Genomic DNA, 10,004 nt, shown 5'->3' with positions numbered 1-10,004 from the left:
TATGGGCGGGTTCTAAAGAATGTTAACCAATCTGAGGTCGTCTAAGAGGCCCTCCGGGAAAGAGGTAGGGGAGGGGAAAATATCTAGGGGAGGGGAGAAAGAAGGGAGGGGGGACACTTGGGGTTGGGGGGGGAAGCGATGTTTGCCCGTCAGTCGAGTCCGGAGTGAGGAGCTCGGGCGCCGGAGCGGAGGGAGACTCTTGAGCTTAAGCTTGCCGCCGCCACGGCCACCGCCTGGATCTTTGCCCGGAGGGAGCCGCAGAGGGTCTGGCGCCGCCGTCCTCTGGAGGGCAGCGCGATTCGGGGCCCGGACCTTCAGTCCGGGAGGGATTTTTCGTCGTCCCCCCTCCCCCCAGCGAGGGAGCCCGAGCGGCCGCCAAACAAAGGTACCAGTCGCCGCCGCGGGAGGAGGAGGAGCCGGAGCTTCAGCCTCAGCAACCGCTGGACCCGCCGCCCTTCTTCCCCCATCTCTCCCCCGGGCCTACTGGTTTTGGGGGGAGTAGGGGAGGGAACTCTGGACGTGCCAGGGTCAGAGCTCGCCTCCGCGGAAGGTAGGGTCATTTTCTGAGGCTTTCACCGTCTCGTAAGGGGGTCCTTTCGGGAGTCACCGGGCCCAGCCGAGGAGCAGGGGATGATCGCTCGGGGGTCTCGCCGGGCGCCCGGATTCGGGGCCTCGGCCTCCCGGGAGCCCCCGCCCCCGTGCAGTTGCCAAGCCCGAGTCGCCCCCCAGCCTGGCGGCCGCACACTCAGCGCTTTACCGGCTCCGGGCCGCGATGGGGGGCCCGGGCCGGCGCGGGGGGCTGTGCCCCTTCCCGGCCCCTCGGTCCTCTGGCGGTCTCCGCGGTCCGGCAGCCGGGGATCCCCCTCGCACTTGTCTGGTCTCCGCCTCGGAACGGGACGTGGGCAGCGGTTGTGCGGTGGGTCGGTCCTGCCCGCGGCCCTACGGCCCGCCTGGCCTCTCCGCCGCCCCCATCCGGGGCCCCTTGGGCCCGGGCCTGCTCCGGCTCGGACGCGGGGCTGCGCGACCCTCTGGGGCACCGACCCGCTCGGCCGGGCCCGGAGGCCCTCGGGGAGGACAGCCGGCGCCGCGCCGGCCCCCGGGCTTGTTGTGAGTTTCTTCTCTGACAGAAATGGCGTCATTGTCGGAGACTGGAAACTCCGTCGGGTCCCGACAATGGGGACGGGAAGCTGCCGAGCTGTGTAGGTGGCTGGGTTTGCGGGGCTGGCGAGGCCACAGGGAGCCCCTCATCGGCGTTTCGTGTTTCGGAGGTTGACGTCCGCTACGGCTTTTGCTTCGGGGTTCAGGCTTCGCTCGGTTCCCACCGCCTCCGCCAGTACAGAGGGGTGCCTGTGGTGTTGACCGGGTGTCTTTTGTTTCCTTTCCAGGTGCAGGTGAATCTGCTGTTTTCGAGGGGATCGCGGTCCCGGAATCATCATGAAGGTAAGATTGCTTACAGAAAATGACCTCTGGGGTTCTAGAATTGGGGAAGTGGGGGCGGGGGGGTTGATCGAGGTCGTGTGTGGGGCCTCCGAGTTTTGCAGAGGAAGGTGTGTTTGGTAGCTTGGAGCCCGAGCCCCTTTCCCGGGAGACGATGGGGTTCAGCTGGTGTGGCTCTCTGTCGGTTTAGCTGTGGAGTTGGGGCCACTTACAGGATGTCGCACTGAGCATAATTCTCCCATATAGAACGTCTCTTTTTGCAGGGTAAGGCAGGAGTAACTGCATGAAATAAAGTGTTTTAAAAGGTAAAACAGAAAAAGCAGGTCAAGTAATCTGACTCTAGAAACTGAACTGTATGGTGGTTCTAGCGATTACACTGATGAAAGAAAATCTCGTTTTATTGTGTGAACAGTACTGTGAATTTTTAGCAGAAGACCTATTCGGTTAGCCATGAAAATAATCTGAATTGAAAGATTTTTAAAGAGAATCTTTGTGATCTTTACACAACTCAGAGATAGCAGTTTTTCCTTGTATTTCCTGGGATTTAGGATTATATGGTTTATTTTTCTTTGTTGATCCATTTAGTCTGTAAATTGTTAGATGTTGTGATAAAACCAATGTGGATTGATGTGGAAAACCCATGGCCAGGTTACTCTTAAATGTAAACATGTTAACTGAATGGAGGATAGTGTGTAAAAAGTAGAGTTTACTTAATTGGTGGAAGAGATCATGGCAGTGAAAGTATAGGGTTTTTTTTTAGAGACTATGTAATTGAATGCTGTCATTTTTTAATACACTGGAGAATGAAAAGCCTTAGGTATCTGGCCCTTCGAGATTCAACTGGTGGAACTTAGAAACTAGAGATATTTTTCATCCATGACAAATTTGGAAGTGCTTGAAAGGGTAGGGTGTGTTCACAAGTATAGAAATGCATAGAATAGTATGGGAAAATGTAAATGTTGTCTACTTTTGGTAGTTCCGGTGAATTATTTGAAAACAAGTTTTCTTCTGTTCAGGATCAACTGCTTTTATAGTACTGCATCTAAATGAAAATTTGTAATGCTTGTGTTTATGGAAGAAAGTAAAAGCTGTGACTACTTAAATATGTATCAGCTATACAAAGTAAGTTTAGTCTAGTTTTTCTTTTTTTTTTAGTTTTTTTTCTTCTTGAGTTTGGGGTGCTATAAACTACCTGAAACAGTTTATATCTGTTGAATTCCTGTCTCATCTTCATGTAGATGAAAAAAATAATCAGTTATGTTTCAGAAACAGATTCCTTTTATTAGTCACAGATGCTACCTATAACTCCTGAGACCTGTGTAAAACAGTGACAAGTGAATTTGTTAGGAAAAACTGTTTATCTTCCTCGGTATTGGGTGAGAATTTCTTAAGAAAAGTGTTGGGTTGAATAACATATAATAAATTCAGAAGGTGAATAATACAGGATTTAGTTTGTGATAGATACTGCAGTCTGTCATAGTTCCCAGTGAACTGCCTGGCACATCTTGGGTACTCTGTTAATGTTTGATTAAAAGAAATGTAGTAAGTTGAAGGTCCTTAAGATTTTTTTCTTTTCTTTCGTTTTCTTCCTTTCATTCCCCCCCCCTTTTTTTTTTTAACTTGTGTGTTTAAAAAATGAAACTACGTTGGAAACTTTAGCCTTAAAAGTGTCATAGTATTAGGCAAATGCAAATTTTTGGTATCATTTTAGAACTACTAATTTTAAGTGCTTAGCATTTCCATTAACATTGCCTTTTTAAAAAAGGGTACTACTAATGTTCAAAGGAAGAGTTATTAAATTTCTAATTTTATACAAGAAGAACTTCCTGTTATTGTATGTATAGTAAGTCTTCTCATTGGGAGTCTACTGATAATCAGCAGTACTACAAACTTAGCGTATTTCTTATAACGTAATTTCTTACGTGGTGAACATTGAGAGGTTGCCCATGATTGGTATTTTGCTTTAACAAAGTTGTAATTCAAAAAGTATTTAGTAGTGATTATATTGGGCTCACATTTTCTCTTTTTTGTGTGTGTTCCCAGTTTCTAAATTGTAATGACAACTGAGCTATAGAAGGATTTATGCTATTTATCAGATCTTTCCAAACATACTAGTACTTTGAGGCAAGCTTTTAAGTTTTTATTGTCTGTTTTATTAGTCACAAGAAAAATTTTTTTTTTTTTTAAGATTTTATTTATTTATTTGACAGAGAGAGACACAGTGAGAGCAGGATCACAAGCACGGGGAGAGGGAGAGGGAGAAACAGGCTTCCCGCGAAGCAGGGAGCCCGATGTGGGGCTCGATCCCAGGACCCTGGGATCATGACCTGAGCCGAAGGCAGACGCTTAACGACTGAGCCACCCAGGCGCCCAGTCACAAGAAATTTTTAAATTTTATTAAGTGGCAGTGTATTGATGTCATTGAAAGAATGTTTAGTAATACTTTTCTGGTTGTTGCTTTAGAGTCCCAAAATAAAGAAAAATATATATATCATTTTAAATGTTACGTATTTTAGAAACAATTTTGCTGTAGTACTTACTTCAAGAGTTTATTTAAATAAAGCCCCTTCACTCACTAGTATATTCTGTCTTGTAATATTTTTGCCCAGTGTGTTTTTGAGAAATAGCACTGTAACACAAAGCAGTTCTGTTCTTAACATAGGTCATGATATTGGGGTTACATCGGATTTTTTATAGTTTTTATAGGTCTTTCAATGTCAGTGATAGCACATTTTCAGGAAATCCTAAATTATTAAAAGTTGGTAAATGATTCTAAGAATTATGTCCGATTCATTTCCTACTTTTTTCTAACTAAAACTGTTTTCCTGCTTATACATCGTGCACATTATTAACATCTCTCATTACATTGCAGTAAATTTTCAAATGAAGTGGGAGAAGCTGGAGAGGCTGGAGATTTCAGAATCTTTAGGGGATAAGTGATTTAGATGGTTGTGCTTAGAATCTTGGGAGAGTGGGCTTTTTCAGATCTACCATTATCTTCAGTAATCACTGGCTTTAGAACACACAAAAATAATGGATTGATTACAAATGCCCTTTGCTTGTGTGCATGTTCTCACCCCCTTCCCCTTTCCTCCCACCTTCCTTCCCCCTTTCCTTTCCCTGGCTTCTCCTTTCCCTCTTTTCTTCCCTTCCTTTTTTCCCCCTCTTCCTTCTTTTTCTTCACTTGCTTCTTCCCTCTCCCATCACTCTCTCTACCTCCTTCTTTTCCCCTTCTTTCTTCCTCTTCCTTCTCCCCTCTTTCATAAATCATTCATTTAACAACAACCCCATGCATCAGGCAGTGTGGAATGAAGGTGAATAAGCTATCAGATCTGCTCTCAAGGAGCTCACAATTTAGTAGAAGACATAGAAAAGCAAAGCAGAACAGCACATATTGAATTATAAGAGTATTGACCACAGTATACAATAATTGTGGTAAGTGCTGTGGGAGGACAGAAGAGGACATCTAAATCAGAGTCGTGGAAAGTTCTGTGGTAGAATTGACATCTAAGCTGAGTGTTAAAGCTTTCATTGGGCAAAGAAGGGTAAAAAACAGTGAGACAGGGGACTACATGTTGGAAAATGAAAAAAATCAAGATCGTGTATTTGGAAACTGTTCACTGTGCCTAACTTAAAGCATGATGTGTTTGGGATGGAAATAGGAGGGCAGGGATGGGAGAAGGCTAAGTTAGGCAGTTGAAAATTTTCTTGAACGGTACATAGAACCACTGAAGGTTGTTTGAAAGGAGTAAAGTTGGTGGATTTATATTCTGGAGAGGTCACTTTGGTAGTATCGTAGTGAATACGCCAAATGGGAGATCTGAATGGAAGATCTGGAGATTCCAGGTGAGAAGTCCAACTGAGAAGTGAGTAGGGGCTTGAACTAATGCAGTGGGGGTAGATCTGAGATATCTAGGAAACAGAATTCAGGACCTAGTAACTTGCCCTAGGGTGGGAAGAAGTTTCTGTCGTGGGGCATGAGATTGATATTATTGTCACCTGAAGTATTGTTGGAATTGAAATAAAGATGTTGTACAGGGTTTTGAGTATTGAAGGGACTGTAGGATGTCCACATCCTCTAGTTAAAATGTAAGATTAAGAGAGCAGGTAGGATGAAGAGAAATCAGAGGCATGGTTAATTCAGTGTGAATTAACTTTTAACTGTAATATTTGAGAGGATTTATATCTATAATGTGGCGTATGTATTTTGTCCTATGAATTTGTGGTCTTCTTGATGAACAGGTAATTTTGTAAAATACTGACGTGTGTTCTGTCTAAATTGCTAATTGTCTATTGTAATTTTTTTAAAAAGCATGTTGGTTGAGTACATATTTCACTAAAGAATGTGTTCCTGCTACTTCAGTCTGTGAATTCAGTCACTGAAGAAATAATTGTGTACCCTCCATGTATCAGACATGCTTCTAGGTATTGAGGATACAGCAGTAAACAAAACAAGAGTTCTTCCCCTCATGGAGTTTACTTTAAATTAGGACACACAGACACCAAGCAAAAAAAAAAAGTGATAAGTGCTGTGAAGTAAAGCAAAATCAGGATAAGAGGTTACAGTGACAGAAGGTGTTAACTTTAGGTGAAGTGTAATAAATGGCCTGTTTTTGGAGATGACATGTAAGCATCATGCGAAACAAGTGATACAGTGATTCATTCAGTTATCTGGAGGAAGAGTGGTTTATGCAGAAAATACAAGGGCTAGGGTCCTGGGGAGGAATGTATTTGGCCTGTTTGACCGTGGCATACCTTAGGGAACAGGAAGGCCTTTAGAGCTGGAGTGGTAGGAGATGAGGCTAGAGAGATCACAAGGACCAGTTCAGTGTAGGGCCTTGTAGGTCTTGGGAAGGACTTGGAGTAAAACCTGAGTGTATTGGAAATTACTGAAGGGTCTTGAGCAAGAGAGTAAAGTGATCTGATTTACGTTTTTAAGCGGTAACTGCTGGTCAGAGGCTAGACTGTGGGGGAGCAAGAGTAGAAGGAGGGGCACCAATGGCAAGGCTGCCAAGTTAGTTCTGGTGAGAGATGGTGGTGGACCAGGTGGGAAGGTGGGTGTGTTGCAGGTGGGGATGATAGGATTTGAATGGATTGGATGTGAAGGAAAAGTTCTGCTTCTTGCTGCTACTTATGGTTGACTAGTCTCTCCCCCTCCCCTTTTAAAATATGTCTTCTGTGATTAATTGGTGGATGGGATTCTTAGGATTGAATACAGCCAAGAAGGCATTCCCAACTCTTAGCCTTCCCTTATTAGGGAGCCATGAACATTGAGCCATGAACATTGAACAGTCCTTTCCATCTTTTTGTTTTGTTTTGTTTTTAAATTTTAGGAAATCAGATAAAAGTCACCCTTTCAAAGTCTACAGTGCAGAGGTGCTTGGGTGCTCAGTCGGTTAAGCGTCCGATTCTTGATTTTGGCTCAGGTCATGATCTCAGGGTCGTGGCATCGAGCCCGGCATCAGGCTCCATGCTCAGCAAATAAGTCTGCTTAAGATTCTTTCTCCCTCTGCTCCTCCCCACACCCGCACACACTCAAGTACTCTCGCTCACGTGCTGTCTCTCAAATAAATAAATCTTAAAAAAAAAAGTGTACAGGTCAGTATTTAGTATTTTCACAGGATTGTGCATCTGTTCACTACTGTTTAACTGCAGAACATTTTTGTCTTCCCAACAAGAAACCTGTACCTATTAGATGTCACTCCTTGTTCTCCTCCTCTGTCTCTCCCCAGGCAGTCACTAATCTACTTTCGGTCTCTAGGGGATTGCCTATTCTGGACATTTCCTATCAGTGGAATCATACAATATGTGGCCTTTGTACCTGACTTCTTTCACTTAGCATAATATTTTTTTTTTTAAGATTTTATTTATTTTTGCGAGAGGGAGAGAGCACGTGCGCGCACACACAGGAAGGAGGGGCAGAGGGAGAAGCAGACTCTCCACTGAGCAGGGAGCCTGATGTGGGACTCAATCCCAGGACCTTATGGGATCATGACCTGAGCTGAAGGCAGACGCTTAACCAACTGAGCCATCCAGGCACCCTCACTTAGTATAATATTTTCAAGGTTCATTTTGTAGCAGTACTTTATTCCTTTTTATTGGTGAATAATATTTCATCTAATGGATGTACCACATTTGGCTAATCGACTTACTAGCTGTTGGACATGTGGATAATTTCCGCTTTTTGCCTATTATGAATAAATGCTCCTGTGAACTTTTGTATGTAAGCTTTTGTGTGAACATGTTTTCAGTTTTCTTGGGTCCTAGGAGTGGATCTTTCTGTTTACAGGGTAGTAATACTATCTTTGATAACCCTGTTGAGAGCTGAGTGTTTAGCTTCAGATACTTTGTGTGCCATTGTATCACATGGCCACCAAAGATTTGAACATTAAAAAATTTATCCAACATTTATTGAACACTTATGTATTGGTCTCTGTTGTATCCATTTAGGATATATCAATGTACAAAACAGAAAGTCCAGGCCCTGTGGATCTTACATTTTAAGGTGGGGGGACAGACAAAGAGGAATAAACATAATAAGTATTCTAGTTTGTTAGGTGGCAAATAGTATGGAAATAAGAGGGGAGCTGGGTAAGGAGGGTAGGGAATGCGGGGGGGTGGGACAGGTTATAGTGTTAAATAAGGTGGTCAGGTAAGTATACTGAGAAGACATTTGTGCAAATACTTGACTGAAGGATGTGAAAGAGTTAGTCATGTGGCTTTAAAGGCAGCTCAACATGTTCAGTGAACTGCACAGAGGCCGAAGTGGCTGGAGTAGAGTAAGGAAAGAAGAGAATGGGAGGGGATGGGTCAGATAGATAAAGGGGATGCAGGTTCGGGGCAGAGCAGATCAGATCACCTAGGACCTTGACAGCCTTTGTTAAGGATTGTGGTTTTTACTCTGAAAGAATTAGAGTTTTACTCTGATAGAAACTGTGAGTTTTGAGCAGAGGAGTTATGCAGTCTCATTACAGAGTGACAGAGTTTCATTATATTTTTAAGCGATCACTGACTGCTGTGTTAAAAACAGGCTGAAGGCAAGTTGAAGATAGACTAGAAGCTGACCAGTTAGGAAGCTATTTTAATAATAGCTGTGATGATGATGATGGTGGGATATAGTTAGGAAGCTATTTTAATAATAGCTGTAATGATGATGATGGTGGGATGGGATATTGGCTACCACAGTGAGGGAAGTGAGGAGTGGTCAAAGTCTAGATCTCTTTTGAAGGTAGATCCAGCAGGAGTTCTGGTCAGATTGATTGTAGAGGAAGGAGAGTTGAGGAGAACACAGTTTTTTGGCTGAATAATTGAAAAACTGGCGTTGAGGATGAAGTTAGGGCTGTGTAATTTTTGGAAATAAGCATTATATTTTATATTTGTGAAAAATGCTAAGTGGTGTATTGCTCTGTGAAATATGGCTGTAAAAAAGATACAGGTATGCTATATTAAATTTTTGTTAATAGATTAAAACAGTTAAAATTTTCGTTCTTTTTTTTAAAGTTTTATTTATTTATTTATTTATTTGACAGAAACACAACTAGAGAGGGAACACAAGCAGGGGGAGTGGGAGAGGGAGAATCAGGCTTCCTGCTGAGCAGGGAGCCCGATGTGGGACTCCATCCCAGGACCCTGAGATCATGACCTGAGCTGACGGCAGATGCTTAACGACTGAGCCACCCAGGCGCCCCTACAAACTTTTGTTCTTGATGAATTGTTTAAAAATAAGACTCCTTCTGCCTTCCTTTTGGTGTCACAGAACAAAGATGTTTCTACACTCATGAAAATTATGATCTAGTATTCTATATGACACTAACAGTAAGCGGTGGAAGCCATAGTCCTGTTCATCCTTTTGATATTTAAATGTAGATTATAGAAGGTATGGATTTGATAAGGCCTCTAAAGAAAGTATGTCAGTCTTTTTTCTTTTCAGTTGGGCCTCCTTTACACCTAATGGACATTGAACAAAACAAGCTATATAACTAGCTTTTGTTTCCAAGATAATTGAAATATTTTCATATAATTACTTTACGTCAAAATAAGACTGTATGCATATTTGTTATCTCTTAAACTTCTAATCGGTGTGTTTAACTTAATTTTAAATGAGAACTTTTGTATAAAAATTGTTACATTTCTGCTTTCAGAAGTACTGGAAATTCTGACATTCAGGTTTTCTATGGAAGATGATGTGTTTCTAGAAATCTGATCATTTTCATACTAAGATTCGAGATAGCATTCAGGTTTGGAGATTATGAAAATATATGAACAGTTTACTAGAAAATAAAAGGCAGATCTACGGGGATCAGTTTACAGAGACAGAGAAACCAAACTTCATGTTTAACTTTCTGTGCTAATGGTCATATTTTGGCTGGTTAATAGAAGCAAGGGACAAAATAAAAGACAAGAAAAAGGGAAAGTTTTAAAATGACATGTTTTACTTTGAGTATAGTTCCCAGTATTCCTTTTTAAAGATTTTATTTATTTGACAGAGAGAGACAGTGAGAGAGGGAACAGAAGCAGGGGGAGTGGGAGAGGGAGAAGCAGGCTTCCCTCTGAGCAGGGAGCCCCAT

The 10,004-nt window shown here is 42.8% G+C and overlaps 1 protein-coding gene across 4 annotated transcripts in view; it reads left to right on the top strand.

The window, feature by feature from the left end:
* Positions 1-149: 149 nt before the first annotated feature.
* The window catches only part of ARID4B (AT-rich interaction domain 4B), a 145,875-nt gene continuing 136,020 nt past the window's right edge, over positions 150-10,004 (top strand). For 2 of the 4 annotated variants that reach the window (XM_035008491.1, XM_035008489.1), the window contains exons 1-2: positions 151-385; positions 1,386-1,440. In XM_035008491.1, the coding sequence (XP_034864382.1) occupies positions 1,435-1,440 (6 nt within the window). In that variant the 5' untranslated portion in view covers positions 151-385; positions 1,386-1,434. Of the gene's footprint in view, positions 551-1,385; positions 1,441-10,004 lie in introns of all 4 variants that reach the window. The other 2 variants (XM_035008490.1, XM_035008492.1) reach the window with 2 other exon arrangements.

The sequence above is a fragment of the Mirounga leonina genome, unplaced genomic scaffold (assembly GCF_011800145.1).
Source record: "Mirounga leonina isolate KUSES-001 unplaced genomic scaffold, KU_Mleo_1.0 Mir_152, whole genome shotgun sequence".
NCBI classification, from domain to species: domain Eukaryota; kingdom Metazoa; phylum Chordata; class Mammalia; order Carnivora; family Phocidae; genus Mirounga; species Mirounga leonina.
This window is presented reverse-complemented; position numbering and strand designations above follow the sequence as displayed.